Consider the following 18,874-nt stretch of genomic DNA (forward strand, 5'->3'; position numbering starts at 1 on the left):
ATGAGAATCCCCACATTTTTATGGTAGCTTTGATTTGAAGTCCAGATATTTGAGCCATGTCCCCTTCTTCAAAAAAGCAATGCCTTTTCTTTCAAAAAGATGAACCCAACTGAATACTAAAATCGCAATGAAGAAAATACAAATTTTGTAAGAGGTGTGCTTCATAGAGTCCTGAAAAAACCTACCTCAGCCCTGTGTAACTCCTCTGCCTTTTCAAAAGGGGAATCTGAGCTCCATTTCCTGCACTTTCACAAGCTAGTAGTAGCCCAGGGTATAAATCTGGTGGCAGATGCAGATGGTCAGAATGGCTGACTAGTTTTTTCTTTCTTCTTTTCTCTGTCACCAGAGAGAAGACCCAGGACCCATGGTCTGGGAACAAGCCAAGTGAAGTGCATAATGGAGGTGTCTGCTCTGCAGAATGTTGACAAAGACATTACAAAAAATGAAAGTGATTTCCCCCCTTCCGCCAATGACCCTGGTATTTGCACCTCATGCATACCCATCTGGCACCCCACATTCCACATTGCTTGGGGGTTGTAATTGGAGGAGTCAGTCCGCAACCCACTGGGAAAGATGCGTGTCAGCTGCCAGGCATTATGGCGGACGAAATCATTCCCTGCAGGAGCGAGGAAGCACAGCAATAGTTAAGGAGCCAGGGAGCCCTGCACAGTAAATTAGGCGAGAAGGCATTTGTGCTGGTTGGTTTTCAAACCTGAACTCTCATTTAGGATTTTCCTAACAAAAACCTGTTCCAAATTAAAAATGGGATAGATTTGTGCCACACCCCAGAAGATCCTGAAGGAGATAAAATCATGTTTTCTCTACAGCGAGAGAGAGTGCGGGAGTGGGGGTGGGGGAGTTGAGGAAGTTGTGGTGGAAAACCCGGATATGCTCAAAGCCACTATTGTGTAGGCAAGAATAAATGGAACTCCTGTCTCCGGAAGCACTAAGTTCCTGTGGGCTGCAGGGAGCAGTCTTGAGGGGTGCACAAATTACCCTCTGGGAATCTGACACAGTGTTAGCAGATTTGCTGTCTGCTCATAGGAGCTGGCTGGCTTTTGCTCTGCTTGGTGCCTATATTAGTAAATAAAGCAAACACTACAAAAGGCCCCAGTACTCTCTCTCAGTCAAAAGAAACCAAGTTCAGCAGTAATACTGCCAGATCTTCTCTCCACTCAGGCAAGTGGGGTGAGTAACAATATGGGAAGGAGAAGGTGTTTGGCCCAAATATCTTGCCTCCTCGCAGCCCCATCCCCAGGTTCTCACCAGCCTCTCGGATGAGCTTTCGAGTCTTGGATTCAGCAAAGGAGGACATCTCGTAGGGCTTGTAGTGGCTACGAGAGTGCTGGAAGGTGTAGAAGGGCACACTCTTGCAGTAGATAATACAGTCAGAAAACTCCTGGGAGAGGGTCTGTTTGGCTTTCTGCAAAGAACGTGATAGGCATAGTTTGCATATTTCTCTCTGTGCACACAGATATGGACATTAACCCCTCCATTACAAAAAAGAAATAGTGTTCCCATTTTTTTCTGGCAGGGCTCCGCTGACTTTAACTGGTGCATGGCAGGTAGTAACAGAAAGGAAGCTTTGCCTGGAGGTGAGAAACTGTGACAATGAAATCTTTTTAAAATAAATGTCTACCTTTCATACAGCTGATACTTTAGGGTGGTAACCCTAAAAATGTTACATCAGAATTGTCCCTTATTAGAATGTTACAAATTAAAAGATAGGGATGGGCCATCAGTCAGCAGTAGCGTGTACAGTTGACGTTAAGAAAATGCCAGTCCTTGGCATCTCCAGTGAAAAGGATCTCAGGGACAAGGTTGGGAAAAATCCACACTTGGAGATACACTGCAAGTCCGAATAGGCATTACTGAGAGGATACTTTGAGATCGCTGGTCCGATTCAGTTTCAGGCAACTTTAAAGGTGCATCTGATAAGAACAGTTCACCTCGTAGCTTCCTAGGCAGAACCGCTAACCCCTCATGATACAAAGACTATATTGGGGGGTGTGAGCATATTTGGCCCCTCTTCACAGCATAAATTCTTTGGAACTCCCCATAGAATCAACTTTTCCCTGAAATAAAAAGTTGCCACTTCTGAGTTGATACTATCTCTAAAGAGCTGCCCACCCAAGATGTCCATATACACCTTCTCCTTCTTCTTCTCTTCATTGCGCAGAGTTTCCTCCTCTGTCTCGGGGCCCTCCTCCTCCTCCTCAACATCCTCCTCAACATCTTCAGACACTTCATCTGGCTGCCCATTCAGATAATCTTCTAGATATCCAATCTTCTTCCCCTTCAGAATGATTTTGCCTTTCAGATCCTGCATGAGGACATAAAGCAGGGAGCTTCCTTCAGGTAATGGGGGACAGGATTTTCTTGACTCCCACAGTTCCTGCTCAGCAATTTACTCATTTTCTGGCAAATTCACCAGTAAAATTCCATCTTTCCCCCACAGTTTCACCACTGCTATGCCAGCCCATCACGTGCTTCCAAGAAACATCTCTCCAAACCAGCCCTCCATTGAATTTTCATTCAATCTATCACCAGGGCTGAATCTATCAACCTCTTTTTGGGCTCTCAATATACATCCCTCCTAACTTGGCTCTCTCAAACACAGCCACTCTTTTCCTCATAAGTTCTCTTTGAAGCTCTCCTCAGTGGTTCCCACAATAACCTTAATCCCCACAATTACATCTATATAACCCACTCCTGGCTCATCATGCTTGTAAATCCCAGCACCCTGAGGTTCCCCCTATTTTGCTCCTCTTCCTCCCATGGACACTTTTGTAATGGTTCAGACTGAGGAAGACCTTGGGGTATGTGGTGTGACTATACTGTAACTGTTTGCCCTGAGACTGCAGCCACAATTTCTTAACCCAGTTTCGGGGGGGGGGGGGGAAGTGTGAACTATTTCAGTTCCCTACCTCAGGAGAAGGCAACTGCATAGGGACACGTCCATCAATGGTGCTAGTAAGGAGCTTCTCTCCCAGAATTCCCTTCAGCTGTTGTGCCATGATATCCTGCTGCTCTATGCTGCAGTGGTTCTCAATGGAGAGGATGATGGGATAATCAGAAGTCTAGGAGATCAAGATCATGAGTTAAAGGAAGGTCTAAGGGTTACAAAGGTTGAAAATAGAGCATCAGGGTACAGGAACAGGGGAATGACAGGGAAGAGAATCCCAGTGGCCTTTTGAAGCATATACCGGAGTATAAGTATAGTGAGTTGTCTTTATACCCAGGATAAATTGATTCTTGCAGGATCACACATGCACCCTCTTCCCCAACTCTGTATGTTCTCCTCTGTCTGTGTCTTGTGCCATTCTTCCTAGTGACTCCTTTCCCTCGAGCACAGCAAAGCCATCATCCTCTTTGGCAGAAAGTCCAACCTACCCGGAAGGCATATTTCTCAAGGGTTGTCACTACTTCCCGGAAGAGGATCTTGGAAGTGAAGGTATGGCCATGGTAGACAATAGGATCCCCATTAGGCCCATCCCAACAGTCTACTTCTAGGCATCGACAGCCCCGCTTCAAAGCCCTGCAGAAGGAAGAAGGTAGTCCATCAGCCCTTCCTATCCTCCCAGAGCATAGGCAGCCTCCTCAGCAGATAACACAGGAAACCCTCTTTTGCCTTGCCTTTATCCCACCAAGTTGTTTGAAGATGGGCGGAGGTGGCACCACATGTGCCTGCAGGCACAATGCCGGGGTTTTTGCCCCCCAGGCCCCCCCAGGCCTGCCACTGCTTTGCAAATAGGGATAGCTGAGGGTATGGCTAAGGTCTGCACCACTACAGGAAGGGGGCACAGCTAACCAGCACATTCCTGTTTGCCCTGTGCATGGGTACACTGTACCCACTTTCTTTCTATAAGACCTAAACAGGTGTTGTGTCTTGCCATATCAGCTTAAATCACTTTGCTTCCTGTCATTAGGGTGAAAATAATGTGGCTACCTTGAAAATGCAGGTACCTTTCTTTTTTGATGGGCTCATAGCATGATCAGGGTTGCCACCTTGTTTCCTGACACAGGCTCCTGTGCCTTTAACAGTTGCTTGATGGTGAGAAATTCAGCTGGTACATTTTTCTTCCTGTAGTGATGAAGGAAAAACAGCATTTGTTGAATTTCTCAGCATTGCGCATCTGTTAAAGTCACATGAGCCTCTGTCAGGAAAGAAGGGGGGCACTAGTAAGTATGATTCCTATCATGCTAACTGCTTGGTTTGTGGTGATTCTTCAACAGCTGCTGCCTGCAGGGCAGATTTGGGGGGAGGCGAAAAAGAGGACACTGGCAGAACATAAAGTCGCAGGATCCAGATATGCAGTCAATGCTTATAAATGCTGTGCCTTAACCTGCGCAGCAATTTTATATAGCACATTGGAAGGATCCTGTACACTCTGCAAAATGAAGGCCACTCAGGTGGACCAAAAAAATAAGAGTCTGGTCCTCCCTTTTCCAGTGAGATGGTGTGGCTTAGTCACAAGCCGGCTGAAATCATGTACAGAAGAGGCAAGTCAAGGTAGTCTAGGAGAGAAGAAAGTAGCAGGACTGCCGAAGCTGAGGAGCCAAGAAGTGAAACAGGAAGGGACAGAAGCTGTGAGTCTTATGTGCCTTATTAGGAGCAGCCCAAGCTGATCTGCTGCTGTCTGAAACAGCACCAGATTCTGCTGCCAATCTCCCCCAATCCATCCCTTCCCTTGCCAACATGTGCAATGGTATCCCCTTCCATGTCAGCATGCACTGCCCCATCCGCCTTTTTCAGTATCCACTCCACTGCTGCTTCTTGTAAAGTAACTGGGTGAGGAGAATCCTGGGAGTGGAGCCTATTCACTTCCAACATTCTCCTCATACAACCACTGTACAAAAAGCAATGTGGGAAGAAAGGCAGTGGAAGAAGTGGCAGCACTTTCCCCAAGTGCTCTCATAGATTGACAGTGCTCAGAAAAACGCCTGCTGCAGCAGCTACTTTCTCTAGTGCTGCCACAATGGTCAGCAAGAACACTGCAGTAGCCTCCTATCTTCTTCTTGCTCACTCTCCAGCATCCATGAAGAGCTTGAGGCAGAGGTTGGGTGCATGGCTGGACAGGTGGCAAGATAGGGAAGGTGGCAGGCATGCATGGGGTGAGGGGCACTCCCTGTCAGTTTGCCACCTCCTCCAGCCCACCGCTCAAACTAAATGTTTCAGCCAGCGTCCTAGTTGGGCTGCCCCGGGCCTCATAGAATAGATGGTTAGCTATCGAGATTGAGAGGAAGGAACAGGAAATGACTTTGCCCAGTCATATTGGAATGGGACAAACCAAGTCAAAGAGCTAGTAAAGCCACCTGGACCAGGGGGTGGCCCAACCACAAAGCCACCTGAAAAGTTTGGTGTGGCAGCAAACTCCTGGCTCATCATGCTCATGTGATGAGCCCCTGCCTGTCTGCCTCTCTAGTCTGTCACTCCAGTGGGCACTCTAAGCCTCTTCTGAACTGCAGAGAGCAAGTTGAAAGAGGATTGCAGCAGTGGCAGCTCCTTCTCCATTCAGTGCTGCTGGAGGAAGAGGCAGAAAAGTAGTAGAAGTAAAGATTTGCACTCTCTATCCACAGGTTAGGACCTGCAGATTGAACTTAATGTAGGTCCCAACCCGCATCTGGAGGGCCTCATCGAACCTCCTGAATGTGACTGGAAGTGTCTTCTAGGTGCATCTAGGAGGTGTTCTGAGGGGCAGGAAGGCCACACGGGGCCTCCCCACGCCTCAGAAGGCTTCCCAAAGGCTTCTGAGAGGCACTTCCAGTTTGATGAAAAAGCAGTAGTGCCTTTCAGAAATCTCTGGGAGGGCTTCCGAGGCCTGGGGAGGCAGTGTACATCCAAAACACCCCTGAATGCAACCAGAATGCACTTCTGTTACATCTAAAGGTCGTCTTAGGGCCCCTTTGCAGATCTTAATATCTGCGGCAGGTTCAGGAACAGATCCTCCACAGATACCAAGGAGCTGCTGCAAAAAAACTGCAGCTCCACCTCTCCCTCTCCCCCCCCTCTCTGCTCCTCTTACAAAGCACCAAGTAGGCAAGGAAAGGCAACAGCATCCATGACCCTCCTTAACACAGTAAATCTGGGAGGAAACTGGCCTGCTACAGTAACTCTTTGGCATGTGGATCCGATAACCACGAAGGAGTGTACAGAAGCTCAGGGACCCAGCTGTGAGGCTACAGCTGCTGCGGAAGTTCATTTTGATCCAGTCTAGTGTGAGCCTAAATACGATTATGCTAATTTTCTGCAATCGATTTTCTATATTCCAAAAATTTTAGAGAGACTTAGGAGTGTGTTTTGATTTGCATATTACTTTATCTAGCTGCCAAAGTAGACCTGGGCTCTGCATCAAAAGCCTAGTAGACCTGAGCTCCAAAGACTATTGTGGCTGTCAGCACCCTCCCCCACCCTATTTTGCCCCCTGTTCTGCCTGCCCCCATTGCCTCCTTTCCCCTTCTGGGAAGGGACCCAGAAGAAACTTTGTACCCCCTGCTAAAATTCCTCTCATAGGCCCTGATGTCATCTTTTTACCAGGGGAGATGGGCATCCCAGGTGAAGAGCGTAAGTAAAGATTTTGGAGGAATCTTGTGCTTGGTTCTGTTGTGGCAGACCACAATTGCCGAGGCAAACACATTAGCATCTGCGCTTTGGCTGTAATACCTGATATATCCTTCGACACTGCTCTGTCCTCGCAGCTGGTCCTCCATCAGATATGTGTTGTGGGAGGAGGAGATAAAATAATGACAGAGGGGCTGTGACATGTCCTGGAATACCTTTTTGTGCTCAGGGTTGAAGATGGAGCCGTCTGGAGAGCACAGGTACATGAGGAAACCATCAATGCTCAAGGAATGGCGAGCCTTAGCTGTGGGAAGAAAGAGAGTGGAATGAAAAATGCAACAGGAAGGTGGATCTCCAAGTGACACTGCAAAGAAAAAGGCCTTTAAACTGGGCAAAGCCACTGAAACAGGAAACTTTGGAAAACTGGGGGAAGCAGGTAGGCAGCCATTTCTACAGAAGTAGATGTCATGAAACCGATGTAGGAAGTGGAATATGCTTTGCAGAGATCTACTGGAGTGATGCTGTACACACTCCCTCTTGCCTTGCATGGTCAGGAGTTCCTGTCCTTGAAGGACTTGAGAGTTACACAGAGAAAAGTGCTAGGTGCCTTTCCAGAATTCACCAGCTCTAATGGTCCCAGAAATGGAACCCTTGCACTTGGGAAATGAATGGAGGAGGTGGATTCAAGGGGGGAGACCTACACAGACCCTAGGGGCTCCTAATTCAGAACCTTCTAAGCAAGGGCATCCATGGGTACCCCTCCACATCCAGAGGACACAGATTCACCCTCTTCCTTCAACTCTGAAGACTCACCTGAGGAGCAAGCAAGGAACCACATTCCTCCCCCTGCCCCACATCATCAGAGTCAGAGGTTGCAGGACCAGGCAAAGACCCTTTAAACCACAGCAAGCTTCTCAGGGGAAGGCGCAGAGTTAGCCACCTTGCATTTCTCAGTAGATACTTCAACCTACAGTCTGCTTCACACCTCTCATGAAAAAACATTGAAGCCTGTCTTGCTGGCTATGGCTGACCCAGTCTTGGAGCCATCTGACCTCATGTGTGTTCTGTTTTCCTTGTAAGTTGTTGAAAGCCTGGCTCTTGGCATTACACTCATGTCATGATCTGAACTCTCTGCATTGGCAGCCCATGAGAATACCTGAATTAGGATATAATTCTGGATATTTGTCAACACTATGGACCTAACAGCTTTCCTTCCCACTGCTGCCCCCACCTGACTCAGATGGCTCATATCTGTCAATCAGCTCCATGGCCAACTCATCAACGCCATTGCTCTCCATTTGCTCCTGCAACAAGAAGTCCACAAACTCCAGCAGTGTCATCTTCTTGCCATCCTCAGAGTACTCCTGGAAGATTTCAAGCACTTCATCTCTCTGAGTCAGTGCTTTGTAGAACAATACAAATTCCTCCCCCTCTAGTGTCCCAGTCTCGGATTTGTCTGCCATCTGCAAGGAAAGGAAGGATCTCAGTATTACCGTAAACACATGGGCAATTGAACCGAGACAATTAAAGCAATGGAATGAGAGACATATTATTACTACTGTAGCTTTAACTAAGCACTAACTGTTTATTATATGCTATACGGTACACAGAAGCATTGTTCTCTTGTCCAGAGAACTTCAATCTACTTTACCCTGACAAACTGGGCATTAGATGAGGGGAAGGGAAAAGCTAGGGATTGCAGGTGGGAGAGAAGGCTTACAGTGGGGGAGCCAAAAAGGTTCAGAGAAGGATTTGTTGGGTCTTTCACAAATAGGGAACTTAAAAATATGAAAGAGAAAGCTTGATAAAGAGAGATGAAGGCTCTCCAAACTTATCATGAAAAAAGCAATGAAAATAAAGAGCTTATGCAATGCAGGAATTCAATTAAAAAAAAGAAGAAACAAGACAGGCAGTATCAGATGTAGCTCTGATTATAGAGCTGAAAAGTAGTGGAATTACAGGTATATACAAACATAAATTAACTTGCAATTTTCCAGGTTTTTTGGAGCACAGCTGAAAATTGTGGTCCAAAAACAGTTTAAAAAAAAATTTGAATATATACATCAAACTATTAGTAGTATTACAGATGGAGAACTAAGGTTGAGTGACAATTGACATGCCCAAGCCACCTATGTAAGTTCATGGCTGAGATACAGCTTGACCCTGAAACTCTGTCCATTGGATGTTCCTGGTTCCACAGCTGCTCCTCTTTAAATAGCAACAGGGATCTGAGCAATCTGAGCTGAGGGCCAAATATAAGGGCCCGGGTTGTCTTCCTACCTTTCCTCCAACAACTGCCTGGAATACCCATCAACTGGGAATATTTTTGAAGTCACCCCACCCCTTTCTGGATAATGTAAAAAGGACACTAGATCATTTTTCACAAGTGATCCAATTTTCTTCTGCATTTATATCTATATCTATGCATATGTAAGGCACAGATGTACATAGGGAGAGGGTGCAGGGTTATTTTTAGCATTTTTTTTCAGCAGAGCCAGCTCTGCTCTTACACAAGAACACAGGAAACCGTCTTGTGCTGAGTCAGGGCATCTTGGGCATCTAGCCTAGTACTGCCTACACTAACTAGCAGTAGGTCTCCAGGGTTTGTCTTTCCCAGTCTTACCTGGAGATGCTGGGCATTCAACCCGGGACCTTCTACATGCAAAACGGGCATACTGCCACTGAGCTATGGTTTCAACCCCTTCTCCCTACTTTTACTTCTGTTCCTATTGACATGTACCTTGCCCTGGAGTGAAATTGGATTTTCGATTTCCAATTTCCCCTACTCACAATGGATTTTCATTGGAGGGGGGAAGCAGGCATGTGTGACACACAATAGTTTCTTTGGGTTCTTTTTCCCCCCGAGGCACCTGACTTGCTAATCCAAGCCTGTTGGAGCTTTAGCTTTAAGCCTATTAAAAATATCCTTTCTATGCATTTTGAAACTGGGTCAGAGGAGGAAGAACGAGGTGCCTTCCTGACTGACACAACAGGGATAGCCAATCATTGCTGGGCACAGCCTTACTCTGAGAGGGAGAAAATGGCTTTATGACTGACAGAAAAGCCAATCGATTGGTGCTGTACAAATCCAGTTTCTCCGGAAACCAGAAAAAAGCTCCCTAAGTTACATCTTGGACAGAAAGCTATACAAGTATTGCAAGAGTGTCAAGTGTTGAGGAAGAGGCATTGGTGTATATGTACTACAGTTAGAGGATCGTGGGTGGCAACATGGCTGTGAAAAGAATAAGCCACTGCTACCATCAAGGAAAACCCAGGACCTCTTCGTGTAACCAGTCCCATAGTGGTTGGCAACCTTCAGTCTCGAAAGACTATGGTATAAGCCTACAGCACCCGGTATTCCCAGGTGGTCTCCCTTCTAAGTACTAACCAGGCCTGAGCCTGCTTCTAAGATCAGACAAGATTGGGCATGTGCAGGGTAACAGCATAGTTCTCCTACTCAAACACACAGTTACCTGGAAGAGTCGGAAGGCATGGTCCTCATTCATATCCACGTTCATCATCCTCAGCAAGTGTTGCACTTCCTTGAAATTCATGCGTCCATCCTTGTTTTTATCGGCTTTCTGGAACCAGTCACAAATCCATGTGCAGTCCAAGGCATTGATTAAGGAACACAGACTCATAGAAACTGAGTAGAACAAGGCCTTCAGAGTAGGAACTAACAGCCCAATTCTATCCTTCCCGACACCCACAAGAACAGCAGTGCCAAAATGGCAACTGCTGTATCCTGCGGGTGCCCGGAAACTGCTGGAGGTCTCCAAGGAAAGTTCCAGGCCCCGCAATGGGGCTTCTCACATCTGCACCAGTTATTTTGCCAGCACAGACAAGAGAACCTCTGTGTCAAGCTTTTCAGCCCTGCTTTTTAATCTTTCATGTCAAACTTTCCAGTCCTGCCCCACCCCATCCTCACCCTGCCCCAGAATGCCTACCCCAAAATCTCACACCACTGCCCAGAGCTCTTACCTTCCTCCACGTGGCATCCTGGTGCTAGGACCAGCACTGGTGCGCCTTCCTCTGAGGATGCCATAAATGTGCTTTATGGCATACTTATGATACCTAGCACTGGTGCTGGAGCTCAGCGCCAGGGCTAAGGGCCTTTAGGATTGGGCCCTAAATTGGTTATAATGTGCAACTACATGGATATGTAGTGTACAACTACATACCCCTTTCCTCTGTGACTCTGAGGCTGAAGGGGTGCATCCAAGGAGCTCCTTTGCTCTCCTGACTCACTAATCACATTGCAGTTGGTTGAGAGTTGCCTTTCCTCCCTTGCCTCTAAGGAAGGCAGGCCACGCCTGCACCTTGGGGCCCTCAACTTTACAAGATAGTCATTCCTGATTTCTGATACCCATGACAGAAGCAGTTATTTGACTGGGAATGGCTATAGAAGACAAATGTGTATTTCCCCTCCTGAAGTAGGAGGGGAGATACGTAAAAGGAACTGAGGGAACAACATAGTTGATGTGAAGGTACGATGACACTTGGGAATGCCGGATCATATATTTGATATGCCTCCAATATTAGGGCCAAAATCAAGCTGAGCTCTTGCAATTAGCTTTCCATTTTTTTCTGGAAAGGCACTGAAATGGACAGCAGACCATTAAATGGAAGGATATTGATCTATCTTCTCTTTCTGATCCATATTTGCAACAACCTCCACAAGGCGCCGCAAGCCTTGGATCCAACACTGAGCTTCCTCGGCTGTGCCAGCAATTAGGTCCAGGTTGTTACGGCGCCCATAGAAGACGACAGTGAAACAGCATTCGGGTGGGAACTCTTCAGCAAGACTCTGCAGTACCTCCGATTGATGCCCCTCACGCACAGTCTCCACATCGCTCACCGAGACTGAGAGGGGGGCAACCAAGAAAGGTCACCCTTCACCTGTGGGCTGGGCTTATGTTACAAAACTGTGGCCTGCTTCTTCAAGCAGGACAGGACAAGGGGCAATCACATAAATTACCTATCCAACTCCTCTATTCATGTATTCCTCTGTTCAGCCTGTCTACCCCCTCCCTCACATGTTCTATTCAACTCTAACACTAGAACAGTATCTGCAGCTACTCTGGTCAAAAAAATGCAGAGACAACAGCTTTTAAAGGACCAACTAAATATCAACACTAAATAAAAGAAATACAAGCATATTTAGCATAAACTGCCAGCTGTAGAAGTGAGCTGAAGGTAAGACATTTTCACCCAGCATGTCATTAGCTTGGGGAAGTCACAGCAGGAGGGTGGAAGTTCAGAGAAATTCCAAATGGGAGAAATGTTTAAATGGTTTGACAAAACAAAAACATCTAGATGATGTAACAAAGGAAGGGAGGACACACTGTTTGTTCAGGTCTAAATCCAAATTCTGACATTACAGGCTAGGGCTCAGTGGGTCACTGGGGGTGTGGGCCGCACCAAGGGATGACATGCACTAGTAATCAAACTCTCTAAAATCGTGGTTTGTAGGTGTAATTTACAGCAGAATGCAATGGGAAAAAACCACTATGAAATATCTGTGTTCTTTCAAAAGATATAGCCAAAAAACCAGCAGAGCGGGTTGATGGTACATCACCACGCCCACCACCCACCTCACTCTGCCCACTGCATGGCAGGTGGTCCATCATGCAGGTGACGCGATGGCCTCCTGCACCAGCTGGTGCAAACCCTAGTGACGCCACTGCTAGGGCTCACTGCATTCGTTTTGCATCTCCCTGACCAAGACGATAGAATCTTTGAGTCTTCCTCCTAGGATCACCTCATTTTGATGCCCAAGGCAGAAAATTCAAATTGTATCCCACGGTGGCATAGCTGGAGGGCGGTGGGACACTCAGCCTGGCAGGGGGGTGGGCGAGTGGCCCCTCCCTTTGGAGCTATGCCCCCCCTGCCAGGAATGGCTCCGAAGGGAGGGACTGCATGCCCACCCCCCTGCCAGGCCGAGTGCTCCGTCCCCCCTCCAGCTACGCCACCGGCATCCCCTATGCAATGAGAAACAATGGTGCATTAAGTAATTGGCGATTTGGTGCCATAGATCTGCCACCTGAGATCTCATCATGATATGGTCACTGTCCACAGTCAGATATGAGAAACTGGGCTCAGGAGTTGTTTGGGCTTCTGCACAGTTTCTGCCCTCATATTCCCAAATGTTCCATACCAGAATTTATAGCTCAGAACATACATGTACACAAGCAAACAACCAGATGTGAGGCCTCCCTGTGGGGGAGGGGAGGGCCCGCCTGGCCTTTCCGAGGGGGACCCCCTGGTGGAGGCCTCAGACTAGTTCCCCCACAAGAAGGGGGGGTTGCGTCACCCAGTTCCCCCTCTTAGGGTTGGCAGCATGAGCTAGTCAGGAGCAGGGGCTGCTAGCCATGTATCTCTACTGCAATTTTTTTCAGATTATTAGTCAATTAAATTAATTGATTTATTTTGCTATGTAGACGACTTTTGAACTACCTTTTGTTGAAAAGCAAAATATAAGTATTCTAAACAATAATAATATTTTGCTCTAGAATCATGATATTGTACATTTTTACCACTAATGACAACTAGTGGTGTCAAATCTTCATTCAATCATTTCAAGTGTCAGTTTATGCAACTTGAAAAAAAAGTCAACCCATGTGTAAGGATTCACATGTTGAGCTATACACTTGTTTGCAACGCAAACACACAGTGTTACACAGGACCGTTCCCAGTGTCAACAATACACAGCAGGGAATCTAAACTCACAGGCGGACTTGGCACTGCCAGACATCTTGGATTTGTACCAGATGGTCATGCAGTCCTCCTGCAACATGAAGTAACGCTGTTTCTTCCAGTTCTTGGATTTCACCTTGCGCATCATTGTCCCCTGCTGCATCTGTTCTAGGTTCTCGTCCAGTGGAAGGCCTGAACAGAGGGGAGAAAGGGATAGCCATTTCAAAATGAGAAGCACAAAGGCTGGTGCTAATGCAGAATGGGTCACATGCATGTCATACGTGTGTTTCAGAATATCACTGAGACAGCATCTGAGCTTTACAACATGGGATCTTGGGGCCAAACTACACATTACATTAACATGCATAATTTGGTCTTGCATGTTTTTAAGCACAGCTGCAAGGGGGCTCAGGACTGGAAGGTAGAAGACAGTAGGCAGAAAGGAAGCATTTCATCTTTTCCCATCACACCACAGTCCCACCAAAAACCACACCCTCCCCAAGGTGTTATTAGCCCTGTGAGAAAGCTTCTGTTTAATGGAAGCTTCTCTCTTGGGCTAATGACAGCCTCGGTGACATGTGATGGGGGGGGCAGAGAGAACAGCAGTGTGACAGGAAAGGGTTACATAGCCACATGCCATAGCCCTGAACTTGATCTCTCCATGGATGCTACTTGAGTACAGGAAGTGAATACAAACAAGGCCAACCTGTGCATTTAATGCAATGCATGATGTGTAGTTTGATCTCAGATGGAAGACCAGAAATGTCTAGCTGCTGGAGAAACATGGGATCTGAATGACCCATAAGTTCTTTTTAAGAACCATAATGGCTGTAAGTTCAGATCTCATTTTGCTTTCGGTTACTGTGGCCATGGGCATACCTTGTCATGTGTCTTCTCCCTCAGGCCCAGAGAGAGAATTTGACCAGGTGCTGGTGAGTTTGAGGAGTGGGGCTTACTGAGAAAGAGTCTAGGGACAGTGTCTTGTCTGAAGGCCAACCAGAACACAGAGCTAGCATTGTCTGGTTTCTTGGAGACTCAAGCAAATACTCACGGGGGCTGTAGAGAAGTGAAGCCATGGCTCTTCTTTCCCTGGGTTGGCACAACTGTCACCCTATGGTACAAAAGAGCAGAAGCTGTTGAAAGAAAAAACACTCTGGGACAACAGACACCTGCGTTTTTACGCTTTTTGTTAAAGTAATACAATATAATAAATGTAGTCTTTGTTTAGACATCTATTGGTTTGGTTTTCCCGCTCCACCTCCCCAGCTCAGTGGTAGAGTCTATGCATTGCGTATAGAAGGTCACAGGTTCAGTCTTTGGCATTTCCAAAGATCTCAGATAGCAAAGATGGGGAAAAGCCCTGACAGGAAGAATGGACAGATGCTGCAAATCAAAGAATACAGCACCAGGCTCATTGACTCGGGCTACAATCCTACACACTTGCCTGGGAGTAAGCCTTCTTGAACTCAGTGGGATTTACTTCTGAGTACACGTGCATAGGATTGTGCTGTGAGTGTTCTATCTTGGCACAAGGCAGCTCCTTAGATTCTATCCCCAAATGAAATCTAACCCCTCATGTTCTAAAGAACAGTCTGTCTGGGATGGAGAAACCCATAATTATTTTTAAAAAGTAATGTTTAGTCCCTTCCCAGGTACGTTTTCTGTTTCTTACAGCCGAACCCTAACGGAAGCCCCATGCTGGAACCCTCCGTTGGTGCAGCCTCCACTGCATTCAGCGTGGGACTAGAGGCTGCTGGAGGTCTCCTTGGGATAAGGGGACTTTCGTCTCCAACCAGTTGTTTCACAGGGAAGGCAGAGTGAGGAACTGAACCCTGCTTTGCCTACCTACTGATTAGCAGAAGTTAAGCATTTTTTTAAAAGCTCTGCACGTGACTGCTTTGATAAAACTGTGTCTGCAGGATCATTTGGTACATGTGGTTCTATCTGTCATCCCACTGGGGAAATGCACACAGAAGCTTGCTTCTCTGTGCATGTAGTGCCCCTGACTGAATAACTGTATTTGTTTAGAAGAATGGGAACTAGCTGTGCACTGAAAGGCTGAGCAGTGATTCTGTCCCTTCAATCTAAGACCAGCCTCTAACCACTATACCACATTTGCTCTTAGTACAAGTGTGTATGTAATATTAAATGCCAGGGATCTGTCCTTGATTTCTATCCATCCTTTTGATCTAGAACAGTGGTTTCCAAATTGTGGGTCAGGACACACTGGATAGGTCACAACCTGATTTTTGGTGGGTCGTCAATATCAGATAACTAACTGCCTCAAGCCTTGAGGCAGTTCAAAAATCAGATACTGTAGTTGCTCATTGTACTTGCTAAACTGAACCCTGCAAAGAGTTCAGCTCCTGCAGTTTGCAAGATTGCTGCTAATTGTCCTGCAAGGAGCTGAGCTCCTGAAGTCTGCAAGCATGTGTAAATACAGGGAGATAAATGTTTTAGGGCGCAATCCTAACCAACTTTCCAGCACTGAGATAAAGGCAATGTAGTTCCAAGATAAGGGAGCAAACATTCTGTCACCTTGAGGAGGCCTCCTTGACTGTCCCCCAACTGCAGGATGCAGCTGTGCCAATGGGGCATGTGCTATATCAAAGTTGCAAAATTGGTTAGGATTTGGGCCTTGTGGTTTTTTTCTGGTTATAATTACTTAGAAATAAACAAATAAGATATTTTTTTGTAGATCTCCTTTTTAAAAGTCTGATAAACCTAGGTGGATCCTGATAGTGTTGTTTAAAAAGGTGGTTCCCGGTGCTGAAAAGTTTGGGAACCACTGATCTAGAAGGATCCCTGAGGCTTTCATCAGAGAATAAAAGACAATGACATTGGGGCTTACTCTGTCCCCTCCAACACATGGTATTGCTTTGGGATAGCATATCCTCCCCTCAAGAACCGAGTTCTCATTAGGTCATTGTGGGAGTTGCATAGAGGAGCAGGTTTCCCAGGGTAGCACCTCTCATTTATTCCGTTCAGGCTTTGTCTCAGCTCCCTGCTGATCCTACTTATTTGCTAGCAAGGGGAGAGGGCAAGGAGAAACGGGGCACTCCACATCTAGAAAGAAATCTGACACCGAGTGGTGACCCCTCTTTAAAATCCTAACCTTTTCTCTCCAGAGCTTTCTCTGACCACTCAGAAATGGGCTCTTAGGCCAAGAAAATACACAGAAGCAACAAAAGGATGGGTGTACATTTAATTGAATGATGCCATGGACTTCTGGGAAGAGTTATTTGTCTCAGGAACACACAGTTCTTTCTTACTTAGATCAAGGGGGAAGCGGAGAGCAGTACTTTGTAAAGAGAAATGATAATCTTAACAGGGAAGCACACTTTTTCCTACTGTAAAGCCAGTTCCCCAAGGAGACCATTATCCCAGAGAGAAAGGGCAGAAAAGAACTTGAACTTTGCTTTGCTCAAGCCCCTGAACATGAGATCTCCCTGCAATGTGACAGCTGTAAGCTAGAGCTGACCTTGAAATAACCAAAGCAAAGTGATACAGAATCTGTCAGGAATGGCAATCTAGCAGGAGCTAGATTTATTTCCATTTGATGGCAAGGGGAACCCTGAGCACCTTGCCCTGTGGAAATTGATGGGATCAAAACTTGTTTCTTTGTCAGTTTCCCTGCCTTGTTCAAGTTACAGTACTTAGTTGTCATCCTCATCATTATAAATAATTCACATGGCACTTTTGATCTGCCAAGTACTTAGTTTCCCCCTCCTAATAAGTACAGTCTCGCAGCAATGTCTAACCATATATAACAGTGTTTCTCAAACTGTGGGTCAAGACCCACGTGAGCCAATTTCAGGTGGGTCCCCATTTTTAATATATTAGACTTGATGCTGTCATGGTATGTGACTACATTTGGGGAAATGTTACAGACCTGTACTTTTAACAGGCTACTATGTATATGCTTTTAACAGTGAAAGTCAATGGGACTTACGCCTGGGTAAGTGTGGGTAGGATTACAACCTAGGATTGTTAAAAATTTTCATGCTTAATGATGTCATTCTGGTCATGACATGACTTCTGGTGGGTCCTGACAGATTCTCATGCCAAAAGTATGATTCCCGGTGCCAAAAGTATGAGAACCTCACATAAAGGCTAATAGGTTCTGAGCTGACTGTGACAGATCAGGAGAGAGATCTTGGGGTGGTGGTGGTGGACAAACCGATGAAAGTGTCGACCTAATGTGTGGCGGCAGTAAAGAAGGCCAATTCTATGCTTGGGATCATTAGAAAAGGTATTGAGAACCAAACAGCTAATATTATAATGCTGTTGTACAAATTGATGGTAAGGCCACACCTGGAGTATTGTGTCCAGTTCTGGTCGCCACATCTCAAAAAGGACATAGTGGAAATGGAAAAGGTGCAAAAGAGAGTGACTAAGATGATTACTGGGCTAGGGCACCTTCCTTATGAGGAAAGTCTATGGCGTTTGGGCTTCTTCAGCTTAGAAAAGAGACGCCTGAGGAGGGACATGATTGAGACATACAAAATTATGCATGGGAAGGATAAAGCGAATGCTCTTTACACTCTCACATAACACCAGAACCAGGGGACATCCACCAAAACTGAGTGTTGGGAGAGTTAGGACAGACAAAAGAAAATATTTCTTTACTCAGCATGTGGTTGGTCTGTGGAACTCCTTGCCACAGGATGTGGTGATGGCATCTGGCCTGGATGCCTTTAAAAGGGGATTGGACAAGTTTCTGGAGGAAAAATCCATGATGGCTTACAAGCCATGATGTATATGTGCAACCTCCTGATTTTAGAAATGGGCTATGTCAGAATGCCAGATGCAAGGGAAGGCACCAGGATGCAGGTCTCTTGTTATCAGGTGTGCTCCCTGGGGCATTTGGTGGGGCCGCTGTGAGATACAGGAAGGTGGACTAGATGGGCCTATGGCCTGATCCAGTGGGGCTGTTCTTATGTTCTTAACCACTGATATATAACATAAATTGAAAAATAACATACCTCTACTGACTGGAAAAGTTCTCTTTTTTTAAAATCAATTATCCCACCCAGGAGAGTGTGGTGTAGCATTTAGAGCCCAATCATATGCATATACAGTATTATTATCCTTTACAAGTGCCTCATAAGTGTTCCGATGCTCATTCCTTCCTTCAAGAAGCTCATGGTTATATCCTCCCCCATTCTTTTTTACTAACACAGGCTCATTCAGATTGTGCCTATCTTTAATGATAACCTGCTTCCACATGCCATATTTTAAGGGACAGTGGCTGTAGCTCAGAGGTAGAGCACCTGACTTGCATGTAGACGGTCCCAAGTCCAGTGTCCGGCATTTCCAAGAATGTTTCCTGTTTGAAGCTCTCTAGAGAGCTGCTGCTAGCCAAGATCAGCAACACTGAAGTAGGTGGACCAGTGGTCTGAGGGTAAGGTATGTTCCTATAGCAATATTTTTTTCACAGTTATTCTACCTTTAAAAAAAAAAAAAGATGCTACAAATATAACCATAAAGTTCTCATAGGAATATATAGACTCTTCTCAAATGGATTTTATCATTCTGAAGCCAAACTTCCAGGTTGGCAATTTAGAAGCCGGACCACTGTCTCCTGTGATCTGGAAGCAATTAATAAGAGTAGAT

At 46.1% G+C, this 18,874-nt stretch overlaps 1 protein-coding gene across 1 annotated transcript in view; it reads right to left on the reverse strand.

Annotated features, from left to right (window-relative positions):
- Positions 1 to 163: 163 nt before the first annotated feature.
- Positions 164 to 18,874, reverse strand: part of LOC136635918 (1-phosphatidylinositol 4,5-bisphosphate phosphodiesterase delta-4-like) — a 33,249-nt gene continuing 14,538 nt past the window's right edge. The window contains exons 2-12 of the mRNA XM_066610994.1: positions 14,310 to 14,369; positions 13,292 to 13,450; positions 11,197 to 11,425; positions 10,036 to 10,165; positions 7,794 to 8,025; positions 6,665 to 6,866; positions 3,394 to 3,538; positions 2,928 to 3,080; positions 2,150 to 2,323; positions 1,267 to 1,423; positions 164 to 616 (exon numbers count right to left, since the gene is read on the reverse strand). Coding sequence (XP_066467091.1) covers positions 300 to 616; positions 1,267 to 1,423; positions 2,150 to 2,323; positions 2,928 to 3,080; positions 3,394 to 3,538; positions 6,665 to 6,866; positions 7,794 to 8,025; positions 10,036 to 10,165; positions 11,197 to 11,425; positions 13,292 to 13,450; positions 14,310 to 14,334 — 1,923 coding nt within the window. The 5' untranslated portion in view covers positions 14,335 to 14,369 and the 3' untranslated portion in view covers positions 164 to 299. The remainder of the gene's footprint in view (positions 617 to 1,266; positions 1,424 to 2,149; positions 2,324 to 2,927; positions 3,081 to 3,393; positions 3,539 to 6,664; positions 6,867 to 7,793; positions 8,026 to 10,035; positions 10,166 to 11,196; positions 11,426 to 13,291; positions 13,451 to 14,309; positions 14,370 to 18,874) is intronic.

This window comes from Tiliqua scincoides, unplaced genomic scaffold (assembly GCF_035046505.1).
Source record: "Tiliqua scincoides isolate rTilSci1 unplaced genomic scaffold, rTilSci1.hap2 HAP2_SCAFFOLD_133, whole genome shotgun sequence".
Lineage (NCBI taxonomy): Eukaryota > Metazoa > Chordata > Lepidosauria > Squamata > Scincidae > Tiliqua > Tiliqua scincoides.